General features: G+C 41.6%; 2 protein-coding genes across 3 annotated transcripts in view; both read right to left on the bottom strand.

The window, feature by feature from the left end:
- spg21 (SPG21 abhydrolase domain containing, maspardin) overlaps positions 1–26,171 on the bottom strand; it is a 55,283-nt gene that overhangs the window by 23,026 nt on the left and 6,086 nt on the right. For both annotated transcript variants that reach the window (XM_035163781.2, XM_035163790.2), the window contains exon 3: positions 14,172–14,333. In XM_035163781.2, the coding sequence (XP_035019672.1) occupies positions 14,172–14,333 (162 nt within the window). The remainder of the gene's footprint in view (positions 1–14,171; positions 14,334–26,171) is intronic.
- Positions 1,546–8,222, bottom strand: LOC118113778 (SCAN domain-containing protein 3-like). The gene is made up of 3 exons (XM_035163767.2): positions 2,187–8,222; positions 1,816–2,055; positions 1,546–1,692 (listed from the first exon to the last, which is right to left on the bottom strand). Exon 1 carries the CDS (start codon positions 4,915–4,917, stop codon positions 3,892–3,894), a length of 1,026 nt encoding a protein of 341 aa, XP_035019658.1. The 5' UTR covers positions 4,918–8,222; the 3' UTR covers positions 1,546–1,692; positions 1,816–2,055; positions 2,187–3,891.

Below are 26,171 nucleotides of genomic sequence, written 5' to 3'. Positions count from 1 at the left end.
GTTTTGGAGTTTCAGGGGTAAACAGCGTTGCAGCCAAATCCATGACAATTGAAGTAACTGGGGACCCCTTTTTCAAACGTAATCAAACAGAAAAAAATCTGAAAATGCCTCCATACTGCTCCCGTGGTTTCATCCAAGTGTTCGTAAGCCCCCGCAATCAAATTCGACTCAAAACGGTGTCTTTTACACCATGTTTTTAGCCTAAATGTCCGCTACCGGAACTAGCGATACCACCGTGCATTCCACGCATACCCTTGGGCGAGAGCTTGTGTGTGTGTTTGTGTGTGCATGCAAATGTCAACATGGACATTTAGGCTAAAAACATGGTGTGAATGACGCCATTTCGAATCCATATTGAATGCCAATATGAAGAAGTGTCACTTCTTCAAATCTTGCGTCACCTTCCTTGACCATGTGGTGTGTGCAGCTGGGATGAAAGTAGATGAAGAAAAGACACTAGCTGTACCAAGAAACTCAAGAAACTGATCCCTGCTCCGTGAGTAATGTATCAAACGGTTTATTTAGAATTTAATAGAGTTTACCACGTTATATATATATATATATATTTTTTTTGTGAAAGTTAAAGACTGAACTACATTAAAGAATACTTAACTGAGTTAAAGGAGAACTAAACCGGGGTAAACAGTGAATGATTATTGATGATAACAAGTGTTTTTGTTTTGTTCTTTTCTTGAATGTAATAAAGCGCTGCCCCATTGTGGCAGCGCTTTATTAATAACGTTAGGTAGCTGTTTGAATACTAATGCGAGCTAACTTTAGCAAGAGACTTATTCAGGAGATGCGTCTGGAAGAGCACAGGGATCTGACTTGATGATTCATCTGAGCAGGCATGGGGACCTACCTTTCAGCTGGTGTGCCAGGGGTACCATAGTGTACTCGTGGCAACTGTAGGAACATACCCACAGACCGGGAGAGGAAATGCTGACAACTGTGTGAATACCATTGCACTTGTTCCAGTACTGTCTTGATGTTCCCAGGCAGTACAGGGTGGGTGTTACGGTATTAGGCCATATTAGAGAGCTTGGGGAGGGTGACAACAGGGAGTACTGTTGTGCAGCATATCTGCATTTTATTTATTGGCAACATGGGTCTTTAGGCCAAGGAAATCGTCTTGACATCCCCAGCTGCTGGGTTTGGAGGATAATGGATAAGTTCCCTGATCTACAAGGACAGTGCACAGATTTCATACCTAGTCTGTGAGTTTTCTTCCAGACCCTCTGGAATTTTCATACAGTACCACAAGTATTCACACACCAGGACAAAATGCATCAAGGCAAGCAATAAAACATAAGTGGATAAAATGGGGGGGTAAAGGAATATCATTATGATTATCATTACTATTATAATTAGTATTTCTGTCATATTTTCTTTATTATTGTATTTCTATTACTATTTTTACACATTTACTTTGCAATTAAATCTTTTTATGAATATATTCATATTGCCCATAATTCCTACTTGTTCAATTAAGTTTACACTGGAATGAAAAGTGCAATAATAAACTGATTTGCTGTATTTATTTTGTATATATATATATTTTATACGTAAACAGATTTATTTACACAAGTTGGTGTGCCTCCGAGGCACCATGATTCAGCTATGCTTTTCACGGACGCATTGTAACCTCCCATCTGGATCATTCCACATCGCCAGCTGAAAGGAATAGAGGTCCTGTTGAAAACAGTTGCAATCCTCATTAATATATTAATCTTAATTTTTATCAAGTTTTGTAAAAGCAATGCTAGTATGACTTACAGGGTTTATATGACACAAGAAAGGCAACAACTAATTTACCTAGACCTCTCCTGACTTGTGTCTGCACCAGTTCTGATGTGGATGGTGCAGGTCTGGGGGGGTACCAGACCAAGCCCTCTGGGGTCATCTGGACGAAGGCTCCTATTACAAAGCATCCCAACTCCACTTGTGTTTCTGTGATCCAAAACTCCTGCTTGCAGCTCTTAGATGTATGCATAGGTTTTTTCAGTGATCAGGGCATAATATCTTCTGGCATACCTTTTGTATAGTCTTCTGAACCTGAAATCAATGTTTTCAACCATTCAATATCTGACATTTCAATTACACTGAATGGTGCTTGGGTATGTAGATAATCATTTGAATACAAAATATTTACTTAAAAAAATATGTATTTCAAATGTAATACATACATCTCTTTTCCTTCTGCAGTTTTCACTGTTGGTCTGTTCCAGTGGGGTAGTCAAGAGCAGCAAGCAGTAGGGGTGGGCGGACTAACTACATTGTAGTGTGTTAGGCTTAGGGACTTTCATATCTAATTCAGATGCAACAACTTCAACTCTCACCAACTTCAACTCTTTTGCATATTTCACCAGTGGCAAGACGTAAGGACACAATGTGAGTTAGAATGGGTGACGCAAGTAGAGGGAGATATGTGGGAATGCTGTGGGAGACCTCTTGAGACCTGGGGGTGACAATTGCTTGTCACTTTGTTAGCGTTTGTATATTGTTCCACCCTCTGGTCTCCTTGATGCATCAAGTCTACTTGAAAATCTTCTGCATAAGACATCAGCTGCTGTCTGAGTTCTGCTTTCGACAGTTTCCAGAAAAATTCAAATGGACGTCACGATCAGGATCTCAACACAGCAAAGATAAGGTTGTAGTGTAGGTTTTCTAAAGTGACAAAAAAATAAAAGAGTTGGGTGCCAGACAGTGCTTCTTCACCTGTCAAATTAATAGATCCCGGTAAGAGAGTTAACCTGGATAGCTTATTTACCTAACTACAAAAGGCATCAAAGAAAAGGAAAACACAAGCAATCAATTCTGTTAATCAATATATATTCCATTGAATTATTCAATCAAGTTAACAATCAAATCAAAGAGGTATGACTAATAAACAGACAAAGAACTCATATTCACCAAAATATCCATTAATCAATAGCAAACAAAATCATTTCCAAATAAGAGAAATTAACCATCCAAGTTCAGATGAAGTGCGAGATTGTGTGGTGGGAGTGTGTTCAGAAAAAAAAACTGTTTGTATATGATATTCCATTCAGTTCATAATTTGATTAGTAAAGAGGGATTGTGTGTGTGTGTGTGTGGTTGTTGGAGAGGGGAGTTAGGGTCCAATAAAAAAGGTAAAGTGAGGGAAAAGTGTGTTTTTTGGTGGTCCTTTAATCTCCAGGTAGAGGGAAGATGAGGGGTGAATATTCTAGAGCAGGGCTATTCAACTTCAGCAGCAAGTGGGCCAAATAAGAAAAACACAGGAAGGCTATCAAGCTTTGATACAGAAGTGCAAAAGTTACATAAAAAACATAAACAAAAAATGAGACAGTGTTTTTCTGACATGTCCATATCCACAAATGTAGTTAACAATTTGAAAATAGTACAATAGTATTCAGATATCAGATTAACAATAAATGAGCCTGTTCAGGAAACTATCAAAAACAATTCCAAGCAGAAATTAGGTAGTTACAGCAGGTAAACTGATGTAAACTGAACATCTTGAAACAGTATCCATCACAATAATAGTAAATAAGCCTTCAACAACATTTCCAAGCAGAAATAAGGTGCTTTGCAGGTTCATATCCATAAACACAAACAGCCAGATGAATCTGGTAAAACAGCATCCACCAGATTAACAAAAAATGGGCCAACTCATGATATTATCATAAACAAGCCAAAAATAAGGTGCGTATAGCAGGTTCATGTCCATATTTGTTAAAGGTAAAAACTAAAACTCCAGACAAACCAAAAGGGAGCCTGCTGAACCATAAAACAGATTTGTAGTCTGTGCATTTTCAGTTTGATAGCATCACATGCCTCAGTCAGGGTATTTTACTACTACACAACTACCTTACTTATCAGACCTCTGTTGTTTTGAGCCTGTTTGACTCAGTGAGAGAAATTACATTGCCTTGATTTGGCAATTTCAACATAGTTTGGCTCATAAGTAGTAAGGGCAACCCTGAGACACTCGTGTAGCTTTTCATTGGTCATGGAGCAACGTGCCCTTGTTTTAATTGCATTCATGTGAGAAAAGCTAGACTCACACGTGTAGGTGGATCCAAACATTGTTAGTATTAGCAGCGCCACTTTTCTGATTGTGGGGTACTGGTATTGGCTAACATGGTTACACCAAAAGTTCACTGCACCCTCAGACAGCAAGTGCTGCTTTAAAGCAAATGAGGACTGGACATCAACCATTTCCATCTGAAGGATGCTCTCATCAATGCAAGACATTACCTCTTTTGCTTTTACACAGAAGTCTGCCTCAGGTTTGATGGAGAATGGGTCACGAGCAAACTGCAGTACCTCAATAGGAATACTGAAGCCTTGGAATCTCTCAGTGAAGTTATCAGTCAGTTTTCTCATAAAGTTTGTCATGACTGGCATTATGTGTGCCCCAGGTGCTGCACTCAAGAATGCACGGAGTTGTGAGAAGTGCAGCAACCTTTCTGCCATTAGGTCTGACGTGAAAATCGTTAATTTTGTTTTGAAGGCGCACAGCCTCTCAACCAAATCAACGATAGACTTTTCCCGCCCCTGAACTTCCAGATTCAAAGCGTCCAAATATGTCACACAGAAAGTGGACTTCTGCCATAAACTGTTCATCCAACATGCGCTCCAAGAAGTGTGCTGCCCGTTTGTGTTTACACATGCGAAGGAAAGACAAAATCTCCTGGCGGAGTTCACAGAAACCGTCCAAAACCTTTCCTTTGCTGAGCCACCTGACATCACTATGAACCAGCAAGTCAGTGTGCTCTGCAGATGCGTCAGCAAGCCACATACGGAAGAGGCGATGGAGGTTGAGCAGATGAAATTCACAATGTTCATAACAGTGTCCATGGTGTTTTTCAGATCGCTGCTGAGCTTTGCGCACAGTACAGCCTGATGAATGATGCAGTGTAAAAACTGCATATGCGGGGCTACGGCTGCCAACCAGCCCTTTCACTCTATCGGTCATAGCCGGAGCTCCATCCGTCACCAACAAGCAGACTTTTTGTAAATCCAGTTCATGCTCATTAAAAAACGTGACAATCTTTTGAAAAATCACTTCACCTGTAGTGTGTCCCTCCAGCGGAACGAGCCCCAGTAGTTCCTCCCGAAAGCGCACTCCATCATAAAACCTCACATATATGCACAGCTGGGCCATGTCGGTACAGTCAGTCGATTCATCCACAGCGATAGACATAAACTCTGCTTTTCGAAGGTTTTCCAAAAGCTTCCCTGCGACATCCGTTGCCAGTAGCTCCACTCAGCGGAGAGTTGATGTGTCCGAGAGAGGCACTTTTTTAATGGATGAAGTGACGCTTTCCTTCACTTTTTCGTCAACAATCATTTCATCAATAACTGCAAGCATGCAGTCTTTAACAGTCTCCGACTCGGTAAAGGGCCTCTTCTGTCTGGTTAGTGTCCAGGCTACGCGTAGAGATGCTATCATGGCTCTCTCTTGTTCCGTGCAAAAGCGACTAAGGGCACACTGACCTCGTTGAAAAGATGCTAACAGTCCGTTTACTTTTCTCCTCCGTTCATCCGAGCCCTCGGGAAAACTGTTCGAAAATGAGCCATGATTCGACTTGTAGTGCCTCTTCACATTGTATTCTTTCATCACAGCAATGGATTCGCTGTACAATAAACACATTGGTTTATTGCTCATTACGGCTGGCAAAGTAAATAACTACTTTTCAGTCCATTCACTTTGGAATTGGCGGTTTTCACAGTCAACTTTACGACGCTTCGGCTTTGAGAGAGACATTTCGCAGCTTATTGGTAGCGTCAGCTAGTGCAGGTGTTTCAGTGGGCAGCCAGACCAGAGCGCAAGTGAGGAGTGGGTTGCGGCAACCAACACAGGTGTGTAACATAAAGACGTAACCATACAGGCAACAGTGAAACTCAATGGCTCTGGGTTAGATGTCTCAAAGTATATAAGAGGCATGTCCGTTAGTTTTATTTTTTCTTACCAAGCTATACTGATTTGCAGGCAGTCTTGCGGGCCATAGTTAAATTCAAACGGGCCGTATCCGGCCCTGGGGCCGCTAGTTGAATAGGCCTGTTCTAGAGGCAAAGGAATTCGGTGAAGCCAGGAGAGTTTCAATAGACTTAGCTTGTTTGGTTCATCCAGGAAAGAGGAAATCACGTTCCAACCCGAGCAGGTTAGATGTTTTTTTTAAATCCACTTCAGGCTCCAGGGATCAGCTTTCTTGCCTCATGGTCCAGGACGATTGTGAAATAGATCCAGCCGGTTCTTGGATCAACTTTCCAGAAACTACTTTATCTTTTTATGATCTCCTTCCTACATTTGCTCTCACTTCACATGCTTCCACTCCATGCTGCCTTTGTTTGAATTTCCCTCTTCTCTCTGGCTCACAGGTGTGTCCAACTTATCATCTCCCTCACCCCTCCTTTTCCTGTTGAGGAGTAAAGGGCCATTCTGTCTTTTTAGTTTTCTCCTTTCTGCTACAACGTAAGTTGCAAATTTAAAGTTATTCTTTGTTTTTGCCTTACCGTGTCAGAGCTTGACAAGATCATAAAGAAAACATGCAAAATGTCTGCTATTTGCCTATAAAAAACAAAAAAAACAATCAAAGGCCAGTATGTGTGTGCAGGCCTGTCACATTTTTCTTAGACGACTGGCCTCATGCCCAACGAGAGTCAAATCCAAATTGATCTATCTCAATCAACACTGAATAAGCAGAAATGAAAGAAAGTGAACTGACATATATAGAGAATTATGTAAATCTCTAATGTCATAATGCACTGAATTAGTGTGCTATGTCTGGACTAAATCTGTTTACCAGTGGTTGGTTGGCTTCTGGGGCGACTTTGGTTTGTGGCTGACACAGCTAATAGTTCCAACCTGGTTACAACCTGAACTTGGTGTAATCAGCAGTTTGGCTGGGTGCCTGAGTCCTTCGGAAAAAAAACCCCCAAAAGACTTTGGTGTGTTAGTTGAACACCACGGCCCCAAAAAGGAGGGGTTGTTTTCCGGGACGGCTTAGGGGCTGCACTGGACACAGAGGGACCCACCTGAGGTTTAAACTATATGTATATAGAAAAGACGTTTTTGAAGTAGTGCAAAGAGGCCTATTTTATTTGAATCAATAACAGGGATTATCTACTTTGTGTCCTTTGGGAAAAGTGGAGGCTCCGTTCAGATTTCTGATCCCGGAGTTTAGGTGCCGATAGTTTTAAGAGTGTGTACACAAGGCGAAATACTTTTTCGATCAAAATCCTTTAAGCTTGCCACGTCTGATGTAGCAAAGCAAAATGTAACAGTGGAAGCTCTGATGCTGAAGCAGGGTTTAATGAATGTATAAGTAAAGGTCTTTTATTTTTCAAATTAATGTGAATTAACAATTTATAAAACTAAGTTTCGGTTCCAAAAATATTCAACAATCTTAATTTGACTAATATATCAAGTCGATCAAAACAAATAATTTTTGTACAGTTTTTTGTAACAATTTTTTAATAACAAAACAATTTAAAAACAACACATTTGTTGTGTATTTTTCACCAGGATAATGTACTTGATAAAAGTATTAAAATTAAAAATAATAAAATGAATAAAACAAAATACACATTCCATCAGTTTTTTTTTAATGAAAACTTATCTCGGAAATTCCCGAGAAAGTTATCTCAGAAAAGTGAATGCAATACGCTTCCGTAATAATATGCTAAATAGGCGGTAAAGTTTGAATATGTAAGTGTTGACATTCCTGTATGCGAGTGTTCCTTTGGGGAATTCACTACTGATAGCTGAAGTGATCACTGTTTCTCTGAGACAGAGCTTAGTCTCTTGACCAAATGAACAAATCCATCAAGGATACATTAGATAATGTGTGATATGCTTGAGGGAATTAATGACATGTGCTATGAAGTGTTGAATTAAGTATTTAGATCCTTTAAAATTAGTGAAAGTACATAAGCATCTGCAAAACACAAGTCTAAGGACCAATCCCATTTCACCCCTTGGCCCTACCCCTTGTTTTCGAGGGTTATCTTGCCCCTTGAAACGGAGTCACAAGGAGTAGTGGTTGAAATCTTCCCCTACGAATTGGGACAGCCCTACAAGAAGCCATTACATCATCAGTAATCGTCGCGAAAACCTGACACGTCATCAGTAATCGATGCGAAAATACGGGATTATAATGCAAAAAAAGATCGCTAGCATGCTAACGCTAGCGCAATCTTTTTTTTAAAGGTTGTTCTGAAAAAAGTGACCATAATACATTGAAAGGTTATTAAACTAAGATATTACAATCATTATCGTAATTTTTAAATCCTTATTAATGGAGAAAATACTACATTTGTGGGTCTCTCTCCCATCTTGCCGGTGATTCGCAAGGCATTCTGGGTACCCCTCCGTTTGAAGTGAGGGTCTGAAAAATCTCCGTTCGGAGCATAGACTGTATGTGTCCGTGACGTCAGCCGTTGGTTTCTGAAGAGTGAAAATGAGGCTCTCAGTGGGCGTTTCACCCAGCGCCGGTGCTGACTCCGAGTGGAGCTGAGGTGGCCTTACGCCGGGTTTACACCGGACGCGGAAGCGCCGCGCCATTCTCAAGCGCGCAGCCGCCTGGCTGTTCACACCGGACGCGCATTTCTCCGCGCCAGTCAGCCCGCGATTCTGTTTTCTCCGCTTGTTGTTGTTGTTGTATGTAACCCGTTCAATGTAGGGGTTCGGGGGTAAATGATGATGGTCTTCATAGCCCCCCACCCCCCCTCTTTCTCTCTCTGTCTGTCTGCTTGTGTGCTTGTAGTGGATGGGCAGATGGGGAAATTTATAATGTGAGGGGAAAATCGGGGAAATTGAAACTCCAGGACAACAGAAGGGGCATCCAAAGTATGGGATGCATATTTGATCATTTATATAATAAAAAATATGTAATTTATATCGTTTAAAATCATTTTTCAGTGTGTTTCCTGGCGCGATACGCTCGCGGCAAGCGAAAAAAATAGACTCGATGCCGAAACCATCGGTGCAGGGGCACCCTTGGTGCTGCGCGGCGCAGCCCATGTGAACAGCACAATTGTGTAACGGGGGCGGAAAGGAGGCGCCTGGCTTTCCTTGGCGCGGCGCTTCCGCGTCCTGTGTAAACCCGGCGTTAGGGACGACTGACAACTGAGCCACGCCCACAGAGCTCAACATTTCATTTTTATCTCTTAAACAAATAGATACGATTATTAAATGTGTGGTTGAATAAGGTATTTTTCTTTAAATTTTACCTCATTGTGTCAGGTTGTGCATTCAATACAGAAGTCTAGTTAATTGGCGTAAATATTACATATGAAAATTATGATTTCAGGTTTTCGTTGTATGTAAAAAAAAAAAAGAGTATAGTGAGTCATTTTATTATTCTATTTAAAGTCTATCTGGATCTGATTTTCATAGAAATGTTGTATCATGAAAAAAATGTTGTAGTTGTATTTAGCAAAAGTTGTAATCGCCATGCATCGCATGTGCTAGTAACCTCTCCATGGTGGTGACCCTCTACTGTGCATGAAGTAAATGGGTTGAAGACTCTACAATGTGTTAATTATGATGATGGTTAATGTGATACAGTTTTTGATTGAAGTTGTAAATCAAATTATTTTCGGAGAGACTGTCTCCTCTACTTGAGACGTAGTGCAGCTGTCTGCCGTGTTTGGGGAAGTGTGAGAGCATGGCCAAGGTAAAAGGCTTCACTCCCTAGACACCCCAGATATGAGAAAAGGGTCCCAACCCTGAATTAGAAGGAAGATTTGGTCCTTTACAAATAGAACTGAATTGAATAATAGAGGCTTAAATGTAATTTGGGGTTTGAAATAACTTATGTTTGTTGAAATGTTGATGTATGTTGCAGTACATTGTAAAGTCTAACGCTGTATCATAGAGAGTGACAGCAATTCCAGCCATTCATGGATGTGCTGTTAGAATGGGTGACGTAAGTAGAGGGAGAAATATGGAAATGCTGTGAGAGACATCTTGAGACCTGGGGGTGACAATTGCTCACGTTACTCGGTTGGCGTTTGGTCTCCTTGATGCATCAAGTCTACATTAAAATCTTCTACATAAGACATCAGCTGCTGCCTGAGTTCTTCTTTCACCAGCTTCCAGAAAACGTCCATAACTTACTACATGCAGCCTTGATATCATTTCCACGAAATTCCCTAAAGAGGTTATTGACACTACTATAAACACTATTTTAATGATTGTTAACAGATCCCTAGCAGAGGGAATCTTTCGTTCCAGTTTTAAACATGCTGTTGTCCAACCTTTAAAAGAAACCTAGCCTTGATCCCTCTGTTCTCAACTATTTTTAGACCGATCTCTTCTAGATCAGTTTTAGAAAAAGTGGTTCCAAACCAACTTTTATCTTTTATGTGTCATAATAACATCTCTGAGAAATGTCACTCAGATTTTAGAGCATTACACAGTACAGAAGCTGCCCTCCCCAAGTAACCAATGTGCAGCCTTTGATTCTGTAGGTCAGGGGTCAGCAACCTAAGGCATGCGTGCCATCATTGGCACGCAGCGCCATAATCATTGGCACACAGGCGATTTCTTATTAAAGCAATGTTCAAAGGTTTTGCCGTCACGCAGCCTGTATTATTTAGCTTGATTGATGTTAACACCTCCCAGCCACTAGGTGCCAGTAATGCGCCATAGGCTTGATGCCAATCGCCATTAAATAATAATAAGAAGAAGCCTCCCAGCCGGCGCCGCTCGCATTTTCCCACATGAATCTCCGTGAAGTGCAGCCGTTCAGGTGTATTGGTGATGGCATGCCCGCTAGCTAAAACTTTCAGCCCTCATGGGCAGAAGACTATGGTTTTGTTTTTCATAAGGACCGTGCTGTGTGCATGTTATGTTTTGAAAATGTTGTGTGCCGAACGTCCAGTGTTAAGCGCCACTTTGAGACAAAGCACGAAAGAAGTTTCAAGGATCAGGCAGACAAGGGAGAATCAATCAAACGTGCAGTGTCCAGGTATGAGAAGCAAGTCAACTCTCTCAAAGTCTTTGCCACTGCCAAAAACCATGCGACTGAAGCAAGCTTTCGCAAATCTGAATATGAGTGTGGTTGGTGGGGTTAATGACAAACTTATTATTGCAATCATAATGACATAATCATGTTTCTTTAAAGTGTTGTTCTATAGATAGTCAATATGGATGGAATAAAATGACAGGTCAATAATAAAACTTAATATAAAAAAATGTTGATATAGCACACTAATTAACAAGAAAATTTCACATTGGCACTTATTGTCGAAAAAGTTGCCAACCCCTGCTGTAGATCATGCCATTTTAATATCTAGGTTGGCATCAAGGATACTGCACTCAGGTGGTTTGATTCCTAACTTGATTCTGTTCTCGCTATAGAGGACTATAGATACCTGGGTGTTTACCTCAATAACAAACTGGACTGGTCCACACACACAGACTTCCTGTACAAGAGGGGCCAGAGGTGCCTCCATCTGCTGAGGAGACTGAGGTCCTTGGGAGTGTGCAGGACACTACTAAGGACTTTCTATGACACTATGGTGGCTTCCGCAGTATTCTACGCCATTGTCTGCTGGGGATGTGGATGCACTGAGAGGGACAGGAAAAGACTAAATAAACTGGTTAGGAGAGCCAGCTCGGTCTTGTATTGCCCTCTGGATCCCACTGAGGAGGTGGGTGAGAGGAGGATGCTAGCAAAGGTGAATTCAATCATGGACAACACCTCTCACCCCCTACATGACACTGTGGGGGCCCTTAGCAGCTCTTTCAGCAGCAGACTGCTCCACCCATTGTGCAAGAAGGAACGCTTCCACAGGTCCTTTATTCCCACTGCTGTTAGACTGTGCAACACCATCCAGAATGTTAAATAATTGCTGCTTTGGTCATGCTTACTTACACTATTTGCACAATTCTTTCTTTTGCACAATTTGTTGTACTATTTTGCACTACTTTTAAGAGGAAGAAACTGTTTGCAGACTTGTTTTTATGTACAACCGTCTCACTCTTATGTACAAAAGATATTTTTTCTTGCCACGTACCATTTATCCGGTGTGTCGTACAAATCATCCTGTGTGTACAGAATGTTCATACTCAGCATTTAATTAATTTTTTTATTTTAATTTCTTTATTTTAAGTTTTAAATTCTTTATTTTTATTCTATTGTCCTTTATATTTCTTTATTCTCTTGTCTGCCTCATTCTGACCCAACTGCTGATGTAAATTTCCCCCATGTGTGGATAAATAAAGTTCTATCTGATCTAATCTATCTAATCCCATCCATCATATCAAACATAGCCTTGCTACCTATTCGATCAATGTAAAGATTGTTGCCAGAAACCTAGGAGTTCTGTTTAACCAACCACAAATTGGAGACTTTATTCACACAGTCTTCTCTAGATTGGACTACTCTAACTCCCACCTTTAAGGCAACTAGTTAAGAATGCAACAGCTAGGCTTCTCACTGTTCTTAGAAGGCAACATCACATCACCCCGATCCTGGCTTCTCTCCATTGGCTCCCTATCCGTTTTAGAATTGATGTTGAGAATTTACTGATCACTTTGCCAGGGTGCCAGGGTCTGGCCTCAAGCTACATCACAGCAGTTTCTATTATCATGGTATTGTTAAAATGTGCTGTAAATTTTGTATGTTTCTGGTACACAAGCTATATAGTAATTTCACCATGTTTTATGATATTATTAAAAAAAAAGATAGTATTTTTATTGTTTATCGAAGGTCGACAACTTGTTACGTTAAGTGTAAACTTCGATTTGTATAATTTAGATGAAACACACGTGAAAACATCACTAGGATTTTTTATATTAGATTTCTGTCAACAGATCCCTTTCACCTAAATCTTACACACTGGACCTTTAATTAATTCATGCTTATAGCCTTAACTGTATTAGGGTGGCCCCCCTGCACCCCCCTTAGTAGCACCACTATTGGTAGCGCCACCGCATTGAGGCACATCCCTCTGCGCTGGCCAACAAGCGACTCTGCTCCTCTACTCTTTTCTAATCACTCACACATAGAACTGATCTTCATAAAAACCTGCTGAATTCCTATTTATGTTCATGGATAAACGTGATGTCGCTTATTCTGCAGCAATGAAGTTAAACGACTGCGTGGCGGCATAATTGGCGGGAAAAATTCCCTTCCGTCTGCGGGAGTGTGTGTGTGTCTTTCTCTGTCGCAAAATGACGATCACATATATTTAGTTACTAATCGATGATGTCGGTTAATGAATCCGTATCATTCCGATCACTTTAACCCTGATGTCCTGGCTGTGCACATCACGTCTAGTCTTGTGTTGTGTGTAGCAGCTGAACTACATGAGTGCAAAATGTTGGACTATTTTCAGTGTGTTTTAATAAGTGTCTCATAAACTCTAGAGCGAATCAAACAAACACAAAGTAAACTTCACATATGCAAATAAAAAAAACAATTCGCATGCTGAGCCTGTGCGCCTGTGTGAGGGACTGTTGTTCATTGTGGTGGATGCTGGACAATTTTTACCATAAGCTGTACACTGTGGTAATTAACCCGCGGTTATATTGATAATGTAAATTCCACACGGTAAAACTAACCATCTGGAATTTTACTGTAGTTAATTGTAATACCGGTAACCGTTTCATCCCTACTCCTAGTATAAATCTGTAGAAATTCATGAGAATTCAAGTGACAACACAGCAGGAGATCCCCCGCTGGATTCACCATGAGCGAGTGGGGGGTTGATAACGCTTCTGACACGCGACAGATGCAAAAATGAAAAAACAAAAAGAAAACAAATATCTCTTGGTGAAAAAGCGGAGACACACATAGAAGACACCGACCAAGATGTCAAGAGAGTTTGTGACGATAAGAACTGACGACGGTGTCGGGGTGCTGTAGACATGATCACATGATCTCCGCAGTTACTTCCTGCCTCTGCCTGCTGCACCCGGCTGCTCCACTTCTCCCCAGAATAATGCACAGGATTTGTTGCTGCTGTGAACATCTCTGCAGAGTGCTGTACAGACCACCATCATTCAAAATTACCCAATAAAAAAAACTAAAAAACAACAATGGACCCTTGTGGTCAGGCCAAAACAATAGGGTCCTCGCACCAGTCAGTGCTTGGGCACTGCAAAACAATGAAAGTGTGAAATCATGCCCCATACCAAAGCTGCAATGAGATTTTAGTTATGAACTCACCGAGATGACTCTGTAGCCCCAGCCTGTCAGAGCCAATAACTGCTGGAAGAACACCTCTGCTGTCCCACTGACAGGAGGAAGGAAGATAATGGGACACCTGATGCTCTTTGGACCTGCATCATACAGCGACCACACCTTACTGTCATCATCATCAACAATAATCTATAGGAGACAGAAAAGAACACAGTGAGGTGGAGAACCTTTTTTACCAACTTTTTGGAAATGTGCAAATTTCAAGCCAAGCGTGATGCATCTTTTTACAGGATGAATTCGGGATGGCCATGGCATCCCGAATCAAATCATACAAGTATTCATCTCCACAAGAAGGGTGATGCACAAGGCATTTATGAGAAGATTAGAAAGAAAAAACTGTTAATTTGAGCTACCAGCAGCATTGAAGGCCCCTTGCACCTTTGTGCACATCAGGGAGCGTGCTGATGCCAAAGAGAAAGACAATTCACAACCTTTAATACCTTTTGGTTCTTTACAAAGGAGCAGACTTTTGTGTTGTGTAACTGCATCATGCACATGTAGGTGGTGGGTCATGGATTCTACTTTCTAAAATAGTAACATTTGTTAATGGATTACAAGATGCTGTCTAAGAAGCAGGAGTGAAAACACAGAGCAGGTAGAACAGACAAAGATACTCCTGAACAATATTTAAGTGAAAATATAAAAAATTGCATTTCTCTTTTAGTGCAAAGAGATAAATTGTCTTCAAACATATATTAACTTGCATCATAAATATATTATAAACAGAATCACAACAGAAAGGACAAATAACATTCCTTTCATCACTTGGTGCTTGGGCCCTAAAAAGATTTAACAATTCCTAAATTAACACAGTATAACCAACTTGCCTGTGGTTGGCCAAATGTGATCACTGGAGTAGAAAAGAAAACAGAAACACCTGGGTTTTCTTTAAACTGTAAAAAATACTAAACGCAACAGTGTCAAACTAATTTCCATGCTTAAAGAAACAGATTGACCAGAATTGGCAAATGCTCCAATAACACCCTTGGTTTAGAACCTTTAGTGTTAGGCCCTGCCTTTGGTATAAAACGGAGCTTTGCATGACATTTTCTTCCCCCTACCTTCCCACTTTCAAGTACAACCAGTGCCAAAGCAGATTGCAGTCCAAAAAATATATATAAATTTTCCATCAGGGTAGAAAAGGCACTGGGTGGACAGATTCCAAAACAATAAACAAAACTAAACCATTCTAATTTACCTAAATCATAAAAGAAAACAAATAAAATACATCTTACCTGCATCCCAAAGTAAACAGGAGAATACAGATCTTTTTGTTTTGTTTTATCTCACCTCTACAGCTACCTTGACTGCTATTTATAGATATTTATAATATTTACCCCATAACCCCTCCCAACATCAAAACCAAGTGCTATTCCTGAGGGAATATCACAATCCTGGAATGGTGCAGTAAGGTGCCGGACGTCTGGTTCAGTATCATTACAGACAGATATATATACAATAGACAGAGAGTAAAAAAGACAAATTTAAAAAAAGATTTTTTTTTTAAACAAGAAAAGACATAGAATTAGAGAGTGATTCACTCATACAAAGTGCTCTATACAATTTTTAAAAAGGATCCTTTTTATCTTGCCTTGTGTGGGCTTTTGTATTGTCTTTTACTTACTGGCGATTTCAGTGGAGCTAGCATTGGAGCTTTCAATCCTGCGAGTACATACAGTATACGTACTCAACAGACGTACTGCTGCAGCTAAACTGCGCGAGTTTAACTTGCCTAACAGATGCAACATCGAACCTGCCAGACTTCATTCTAAGGCACTTTAAGTCACTAGACGGCACAAGGAAGAGAGGGAAACGAGGTGGTGTAAGACTGCGCATGAGGAAACAGCGGCTCACCAGGATTCCACTGCCTTCTGTCATAATGGGGAACGTCCAGTCCCTGAGGAATAAAGTGGACGAACTCCACACATTTGCACACCAGATGTTGAACTTTTATCTGTGTCGTTGCGGCCTTTTTACCTGCCCCGCGAGTTTCCTCAACTTTTTGTCATTACTGTGTACATTGACCTGAAGGCAAATGCAGCCTCTGCCTCCAGCACAATTTTTAATGTCGTGCAAAATCTGCAGTCAATTTCACCTGACGCTCCAAACTTTATATTGGGTGATTTTAACCACGTATCTCTTAAAAAAACTCGAAGTAAGTGTTATTAGTATGTCTCCTGCCCTACCAGGCAGGATAAGACTTTAAACCTTTGTTATGGGTCAGTTAAGGATGCTTTTAAATCTCTCCCACTTCCACCTCCTGGCTCTGCAGACCATAACTGTGTTCATCTTCTGCCCATCTACAAAACTGTTCTGAAGAGGGAAAAACTGCAGACTAGGGAGATAAAAGACTGGACCGAGGAATCTGTGATGTCTTTACAGGAATGTTATGAGTGCAGTGACTGGGAGATATTTCAGCAGTCCTGTGATGATCTGGATGAACTGGTGGATGTTACATGCTCCTATGTTGCTTTTTGCAGGGACACGATCATCCCAAGCAAGAGGGTTAAAATGTACCCTAATAATAAACCATGGGTCAACAAAATGGTAAAATTTGCATTAAAGAGAAAGAAACTTGCTTTTAAAATGGGGGAAACGTCTGACCTGCACATCGCTACCAAAGAGCTTAAAATAGGAATTTTAATAGCAAAACTAAATTTTAAATCCGATATGGAGAGGAAAATGGCTGCAAACAACCTTGGCTCAGCATAGTCGTGCATGAAAACCATTGCAGGCCTCCAGAATAAAACAAAAAGCACTCAAGTCACTTTAAACGGTTTTAATTCAGACACTACCTTTGCCAATGGTCTTAATTGCATTTATAATCGTTTTGACATGTTTGATTCAAGAACTGAGTATTAAACTTCAAGAAAATCAACACTTCATTATGAACCAAAACCATGTTGAACAGGCTTTCCGTTCTACAAAGGTGAACAAGAGCCATGGGCCAGACAATATCTGTGGTCGCATTTTAAAATATTGTGAAAAAGAGTTTAGCCCAGTTTTTAATTTCATTTTTAATAAATCTTTACAAACACAGCATGTTCCCATGGTCTGGAAAGATGCCGTCATGGTCCCTGTACCTAAAATAAACACTCCAAGAACATTTAATGATTCCAGACCTGTGGCCATAACTTCTATTTTAATAAAAAAAATTGAAAACATTGTGCAGTCTGTAATTTCAAGACACACGGAGCACACCCTTGACCCGCTGAAGTTTGCCTACAGACCTCAGAGAGGAGTGGAGGACGCCTCACTCACTCTGCTCAATTTGCTTTTCAAACACTTAGAGGGAAAGGATTGTCATGCTCGGCTTTTATTTATTGATTTCTCATCTGCATTTAACACAATTCAACCTCACATTTAACCCGTAGGCTTTTAGAACATTTTAACCTAAGTTTTAATCTTGTGGGCTGGATTTTAGATTTTCTAACGAACAGGACACAAAGAGTGAGAGCGAATGGATTTTTATTAGATAAAGTTTGCTCTTCCACTGGCTCACCACAAGGGTGTGTGCTCTCTCCTTCATTTAAAGATAGGATCATTTTAAAGTACGCAGATGACTCAGTGATTGTGAGTTTGCTTCAGGCAAATGAAAACAGCCATGGACCTGTTGTTGAGTGGTGTGAGGAGTCATTCCTCCAACTTAACATTTCAAAAACCAAGGATATCGTCATTGATTTTAGAAAAAACTTGCCCACACACGAAGACACTTTTATCAAAGGTCAAACTGTGGAATGTGTGGAATCGTATAAATACCTTGGGAGTATTGTTGATTCCAAACTGAACTTTGAAGCAAACAGTGAAGCTTTGTGCAAAAATGGTTACCAGCATTTGTACTGTTTAAGGAAAATGTCCTATTTTAATATTGACAAAACCATGCTGATACTATTTTATCATGCTTTTATTGAGCGTGTTTTCTTTGGTGTCATGGTTTGGTAACCTGTCTTTAACAGGACAGAAACAGACTGAGTCAGATAGTGAAATGGTCCAGTCGGCTGATTGGTGAGCCTCAGTTGAGCCTAGAGTCCCTGTACACCAGACAGTTACAGAGGATAGCCAGCTCCATTACTAATGATGACTCGCATCCTCTACATGGTGAATTTCAACTTCTACCCTCTGGTCGAAGGTTTACAGCCTCAAGGGGTAAAACAAAACGCTACAGAAATAGTTTTGTTACATCTGCAATTGTTCGCATGAATGGGTTATCGCCAAATTTGCACATTTGTCCCTGCTTTCTATTGATAGCAATGCATTTTAGCACTTTTTGTCATGGTTTTTGTGGTCTTGTCTTCTGTCTGTGTGTTATAATTATGTACTGTTTTGGATGGATGCCTTCTCTTTTTATTGCTGCAAAACAAATCTACCTATGGGTACAAATAAAGTAACCTAAACTAACCTATAGGGGCCTTTATCATGAGCCAGTCGAGGTGAATGAGGGTCGGGGTGATGTGCTGCCAGGGCTTAGTGCAGGTGAGAACCCTGGCAGCGGAGTTCTGTACATATTGAAGTCTGTTCAGGATGTTGTCTGGTACACCCGACAGGACTCCATTACAGTAATCCAGGGGGAGGTAATGGAGGCATGAGTGAGGGTTTCTGCCATGGAGTCAGGGAGTGAATGCTGGAGTCTGGAGATGTTTTTGAGGTGAAAGTAGTCTGATTTGGTGACAGATTTGATGTGGGATTGGAAGGAGAGGTTGGAGTCAAGAATGACACCCAGGTTTCGGACCTCGGGGGATGGGAAGATGGAGCAGCTGTCGATGTTGAGGAGGAGATCTCCTTCCGCAGCAGAGCCTTTACTGTTCAGTTTGAGAAGGTTTGATGCCAGATTTTATTGTCGGGCAGGCTATTGACTAGCACTGTGCTGTGTATCTTGACGATATTGTGTTAGCATCGCCCACCTTCGACCAGCATCTGGCAGACTTGGAGGAAGTCTAACCCTGACTGAAATCAGCTGGCCCCTCCTTAAGACTGAGCAAGTTCCAGTTCTGCCTCAGTGAACTCATCTTCCAGGGCTACCTTGCATACACCCAGACCCTGACAAAGTGAAAGCTGTGAGAGAGTTCAAGGTGCCCACGTCAGTGAAGCAAGTGTGTCAGTTCCTTAGCCTATCAGGTTACCACTATAGGTTTGTTGAGGACTATGCTCAGCATGCTGAACCACTGTTTGCCTTCACAATAAAAGATTAATCATACAACTGGGACAGAAAATGTCAAGCAAATATGGATTTCTTGAAAAGCTGCATAACCTTAGTGCCCGTCTTGAGATTCCCAGAATTTAAACGTCCTTTCTTCAGCCACGCAGACACCTGCGACACTGGTCTGGGAGCCGCATTAATGCAAAAATACAATCAAGACAGAGATGCTGCTCCAGAGATAGAGTGTATGGCCATTCATTTGACCATTTACTCAGACCACAGCAGCCTTAGGTGGTTACTGTCACAACCTAATTCTACCGTCAGGCTAGGTAGATGGTCTCTTCGCCTGCATGACTTCGACTTCAGATCTTTTCGAGCATGTTGTGTCAGCACTTTGGACTGAGCACAGACTCGCGACTGTGTATCATCCACAGACAAATGCAACTGAAAGTTTCAATTGTACTCTCTAAACTGCCATTCGAGCATATGTAGAGACAAACATGTCACCGCATTGCACCTTATGAGAGTACAGGTCTTAGTCCCTCTCTGAACATCAGAAAAACTACTACGACTTGAGGCGTTGTTAAGTATCCTACGAGATCGGAGACCTTGTCAAAGTGAAATCCCATCCTAAATCAGATGCTCTAACCAACTTCACGGCCAAACTAGCCCCACTGTACATTGGCGCATACCGCATCCGCATCTCAAAAGAGGATGTCCGATGTGAACTACAGTCTCATCAAAGTTGACATCGGAGAAGAGGCTGGAGTTTTCCATGTGGTGAACCTACAACCACTCTACACGTGGACCACAGCCCCATTCAACAGGCGTATGGGACAAGTGATCTCTGAAGTACAGGCTAATGATTCACAGGACTGCAACTTTTGATCTTATCTAGAGGCTTATATGTAAAGTGTCCTCACACTTGTGACGACTAGTCTCCACTGTTTCGTTAGCAGTGGTTGTCTAAGCCATTTTTCAAACGTTTACTCCTGAGATGAGACCGCGTCGTCACGTAAATTACACAAAGCATGGGATTGGCTGGTTTACTGGCCCTACCTCAGGAGATGCTGCCACAGTGTGTGCCATGTATTGTTAGACCAGACTAATCGATTACTAAATTAGTTGCCAACTATTTTTATAATCCATTATAAATTATTAAATCGATAAGTTGTTGTAGCCCTAGTAAAGAGTAGATGGCTGAGAGGGTCTCCCTGTTTGGTCCCTCATGCTATAGGTTAAAGAAGAGCGATATCATTCAATTTGTTATTACTGCAGCTCTTGGATCTGAATATATTACATTTACCCATTTCATAAAAACTTCTCCAAACACAAATATGTTTAGGGCATGCAGTAGGAAGCCCCACTCCACTCTATCAAATGCCTTTTAGAGCATTCAAGGAGTCGGTAGCTATCACTGCGTTTTCATCCCTATTACGTTGTATAAGATGTAACAGGCGTCTGACAGTCAGTAGATGACCTTCCCTTTATGAATCCTACTCTAGTCTCATAGACAAAATTGTTTTATAGTTAGAATTTTGCAGTCTTTATTTATCAGCTTCTTGGATCGTGGGTTCTTTATCTTTTTAACAATTAAGGATAACGGAGCTTTGTTGTATGTTTTTGGTAGTTTCCCCAATGAGAAGGATTCTTCATACATAGCTGTTAGAATAGTCTGAATAGAGCGTATTCTACTTTTTAATGTATGTTTCGTTTAATTTAAGGTTCAGGTCACACCATCTATTAAAAAAATAAATCAGTATGTTTCTTGGACAGTGTTTTTTCTAATTCTTTACATTGAGATTCAAGTTCACTTATTCCATGTATCTGCTCTCTTTTTTTTTTCCAACTACAATAAGATATAATTTCCGTCTTACATTGGCCATGTAGGCCTCCCGGACTGTCCAGTTTTATCGATTAAGCCATTGTTCCATTTGAAGAAATTGTCAAGTTCCTCTTGGATTAAACTGTTAAATTGTAAAATCTCCAGCTATGATTGTGTAGCCATCAACAATGCTCCCCACTGATTTTATAAATTTATGAAAGAAGCCAGGATCCTCTATATTTAGAGTGTAGATATTACATAAATTGACTTTTAATCTATAATTTTCCGCCTATAAGCACATCATTCTCACTTCTCCATATTCTGGTAGAAAAAAACTATTAACTTAAGGAAGGAAGATAGCTTAACTTATAATATTAAGAAAAGAAAAAGATTAAGTATCAACCACACGAGTGTCTGTATATGTCTGTGTATAAAAGCAACGTGGGCTTGTTGGGATTTGAGTTATAGTAAGCATTTTTCGTTTACATTCAAGGACACTATTCTTAACCAACTAGCAATAGATGATTTGTATCATAATACTGAGGTGATTACTAGCATATGAGAGTGGATACAGTGAACAGAAGAAAAACAAGGTGCCAACCAGCTGCTTGATAAAAAACCCCAAAACCATTAACACCATTAACCCCTCTTGAACAGAGAACATATGCCACACATGCCTTATTCCAGTTCCCTCTCTTACTCTGGAGCAGGGGTCAGCAACCTAATCATTGGCACACAGGTGATTTCTTATTAAAGAAATGTTCAAAGGTTTTGCCGTCACGCAGCCTGTATTATTTAGCTTGATTGATGTTACACCACCCAGCCACTAGTTGCCAGTAATGCGCCATAGGCTTGATGCCAATCGCCATTAAATAATAATAATAAGAAGCCTCCCAGCCGGCGCTGCTCGCATTTCCCCACATGAATCTCCGTGAAGTGCAGCCATTCAGGTGTATTGGTGATGGCATGCCCGCTAGCTAAAAAAACGAAGACACGGGCATTTCAGCCCTCATGGGCAGAAGACTATGGCTTTGTTTTTCATAAGGACCGTGCTGAAAATGTTGTGTGCCGAACGTCCAGTGTTAAGTGCCACTTTGAGACAAAGCACGAAAGAAGTTTCAAAGATCAGGCAGACAAGGGAGAATCCATCAAACGTGCAGTGTCCAGGTATGGGAAGCCAACTCTCTCAAAGTCTTTGCCACTGCCAAAAACCATGCAACTGAAGCAAGCTTTTGCAATTCTGAATATGACAAATAATGACAAACCTATTACTGCAATCATAATGAGATAAACATGTTTCTTTAGAGTGTTGTTCTATGTATAGCCAATATGGATGGAATAAAATGACATGTCTGTTGGAAATATTGTGGTTCAATAATAAAACTTAATATAAAAAAATGTTGATATGGCACACTAAGTAACAAGAAATCTTCACATTGGCACTTATTGTCGAAAAGGTTGCCGACCCCTGCTCTGGAGAGATACCCCGCGAAAAAAGACCATGATGCAGACTAAAATGGTCACCATCAGGAACCCAACACTAGGGCTGGGTAATTAATTGAAATTCAATTAGGATGATGAAAACCGAATAGTCAACATGAACTGATTATTATCCCACGTTTCGTTTTGCAATGAGGCTCTCATTTTGTCTTGCCTTATGACACCTGAGCCACACTGCCTGCGTGAGAGGTGCTTGGTTGCACCGCTGTGTGAGGTTTCTTGTATAACAACTGTATTTCCTCAAATAAGAGTTGGGCTATGTACTCAAGTAAATGCCAGGACACTGCAGTGGGCCACTGCAGCAAAATTATTCCTGCTGCTGCTTCAGGATTGCGGCAGATGCACATTACATGCATGGAATCCTTATACAATGGTGTATTAACCTGTCGCATGTTCTCCCTCCTCATTCCCCAACTGACCTGTGCTCACTTTAAACGTTAACAATAAACACCAACATTAATCATAAGTTATCAGGACACTTACAGTCCTTGAAGTTTACTTTGCGTTTGTTTGATTCGCTGGAATGTTTATGAGGCACATATTCTAACACATTGAAAAATTATATACATATACACCCTATACCCCCTAACCCTAACCCTGCCACACATGCCCTATTCCCGCTCTCACTCTAGAGAGATGAGTTGAGTTGAGATGTCTAATCAAGCTCTCCTTTAAATGCAGTAGTGGCTGGACTGATGTGAGGAGAGACTGACTGAGAGGCTCTGTGAAAATCACAGTAACTGTCAAGACACACTGACAAGTCACAAAGACGACAACTGTAGGTCCACGGAGATCACACAAAATCTGGGCGGTGGTGAGACTTATTTACGCTGTGTTATTGAAGTAACAATAAAGATTTGGGATTGTAGCTCTGTGTCTGTGTGCTCCGAAGCTGAAAAAAAACAATACTGCTAACTGTCAGTGTTACATCAACTAAATGCCGGGACACTACAGCATCCCGCCGCTGCAAAATCATTGCTGCCGCTGCTTCAGGATTGCAGCAGATGCAAATTAGAAGCATGGTATCCTTATATCGTGCTGTATTAACATGCAGCATCCTTGAAGTTTACTTTGTATTTGTTGAATACCACCACTTAGCTGAAGTGTTCAATAAAGGGTAAGGGTTGTGTTTAATTTCTGCATCGTCTGTTCACATCTTCCTTTCGTACTGACTCATTCCTGAACTCATCACCAGCTGGCCAATCATACTGGGCTTTCTAGCGAGGGGGTGCATGAGCTGAATCCGGCTGCGAAATTCTCCTGTGGCTGCAGCAATGAATAGAATAAAGAAACTAAAGACTTTTTTGAACATTGGAGCCTGTAAACCAACAACGAGCATAATAGGTCTCCTTTAACATCACTGTGTTTGTCTATCTCGATGAAATCTTGATTTTTTCCCAGGGACTTGGAGGAGCACAGACAGCACGTGCAGCAGGTTCTACAGAGACCACTCGAAATCAAATTATACGTCAAGGCGTGAAATCCACTCTTACACGGTGTCTTTTCAGGGTTGCATTTTTTTTAAAATATATTTTTAGGGCTTTTTATTGCCTTTATTTTTTGATAGGACAGTGCGTAAATTGTGAAAGGGGGACAGAGAGAGAGTGGAGGAGGACATGCATAAATGGCCACAGGTCAGAATCGAACCCAGGCGGGTTGAGGGCTTTCCTCGTTGGGGCGACAGCTCTACCAGGTAGGCTATACGATCAGCGTGATGAGAGGCCTGTGCCAAAGAGTCCTAAAGAGCTTCAGAGGTTTTTGGGCTGTGCTAACTTTTACAGAATATTAATCCGGAACTACAGTCATGTGGCCGCACCCCTCACAGGATTAACCTCCCCAGCGGTTCCCTTCAGTTGGACTCCCGAAGCTAGCCAGGCTTTTGATAAGAACGGAAACCTCCAGTCAACCTGAGATCAACTCTTGATGCAGCGTTTGTGCATAAACACGCTCTATTGTTCCACTCAGAAACCGAGTTGTCTGTGTCTGCACTTGGGTCTGATCCGTCTGCTTAAATAAACAAAGTTTCCAGTATGAAAATAATGTCACAGGCTCCCTTATAGCCATGCTCAAAAATATTACACAAGCAAAAAAGTTAAATAAAAAACAGAATATAAAAAGTATTGAAATAAAATATTATAAAATATACATTTTGTATATTTCTACTGAGCAGACTGAGTGAATGAATGAAATAAGTAATACTGATTAGTGCAAATATTGCAAGGTGCAGAGTTTATAGGAGTGACAGCCCAGTGGCAGATTGGAGGAGTTTAAAAGTCATATGGCCTGGGGGTTGAAGCTGTCTCTGAGCCTGGTAGTGCGGGCCCGGATGCTGAGGTACTGTCGGCCAGTTGCCAGTTTATGGCTGGGGTGATAGGGGTCTTTGATGATCCCGTTGGCCTTCTTCCTACACCGCTGGGTGTAGAGGTCCTCCATGGATGGCAGCTGCGTCCTGGTGATGTGCTGAGCAGACCTCACCACCCTCTGTAGAGCCTTACAGTTCAGGGCGGATCAACTGCCTTACCAGGCAGTGATGCAGCCAGTGAGGATACTCTCTACGGTGCACCTGTAGAAGTTGCAGATAATCCTGGAATCCATGAGCCTCCGCAGCCTGCGGAGGAAAAAGAGACGTTGTCTGTCAGTCTTTCTGATGGAGTCTGTGTGGTGAGTCCAGGTCAGGTCATCACTGATGTGAACCCAGAGGAACCTGAAGCTGCTGACTCTCTCCACCGTAGTCCCGCTGATGGAGAGGGGATGGGGCTGTTCTTCTCCCTGTAGTCCACGATCAGCTCCTTCATTTTGCTGACGTTGAGGTGGAGGTTGTTGTCCTGGCACCAAGATGTCAGGGCTCTGACCTCCTCTCTGTAGGCTTTCTCATCGTCGCCGGTGATCAGGCCTATGACGGTCTTGTCATCAGCAAATTTGATGATTGTGTTGGAGCTGTGGGTGGCCACGCAGTCATGTGTGACCAGGGAGTACAGGAGAGGACTGAGCATGCAGCCCTGGGGGGCGCCGGTGTTGAGAGTCAGGGTGGAGGATGTGTTGGTGCCTATCCGCACAGCCTGAGCCCAATGTCTCTGAGCTTGGTCACGAGTTTTAAGGGCACGATGGCATTGAACACTGAACTGTAGTCAATGAACAGCATTCTCACATGTGTCCCTCTGGTCCAGGTGGGAGAGGGTTTGGGGTTTCTTGGGAACAGGGACAAGGATGATCTCCTTGAAGCATGTGGGGAATACAGACTGGAGCAGTGACATCGACATTATTGTCCGGTCCTGGTGATGAATGGAGAGCCCCTCGGGAACAATGGCAGAGTCCAGGATCGAGGGGTTGAGACAATTCTCTGTGAAAACCATAACGTTACAGTTCTAAATGTCCCACTGGAAGACCATCATTTACCCCCGAACCTCGACATTCAACGGGTACAACAACAAGCGGAGAAAGCGGAATCGTGGGCTGACCTTATATATACAGTCTATGGGGCTGACCAGCGGAGAAATGCACGTCC

Source organism: Hippoglossus stenolepis, chromosome 1 (assembly GCF_022539355.2).
Source record: "Hippoglossus stenolepis isolate QCI-W04-F060 chromosome 1, HSTE1.2, whole genome shotgun sequence".
In the NCBI taxonomy this organism is placed as follows: Eukaryota; Metazoa; Chordata; class Actinopteri; order Pleuronectiformes; family Pleuronectidae; genus Hippoglossus; species Hippoglossus stenolepis.
This window is presented reverse-complemented; position numbering and strand designations above follow the sequence as displayed.

Coding starts and splice junctions, on each gene's coding strand:
- LOC118113778 (XM_035163767.2), bottom strand. CDS start 4,917: ATGCAGTTTTTACACTGCATCATTCATCAGGCTGTACTGTGCGCAAAG.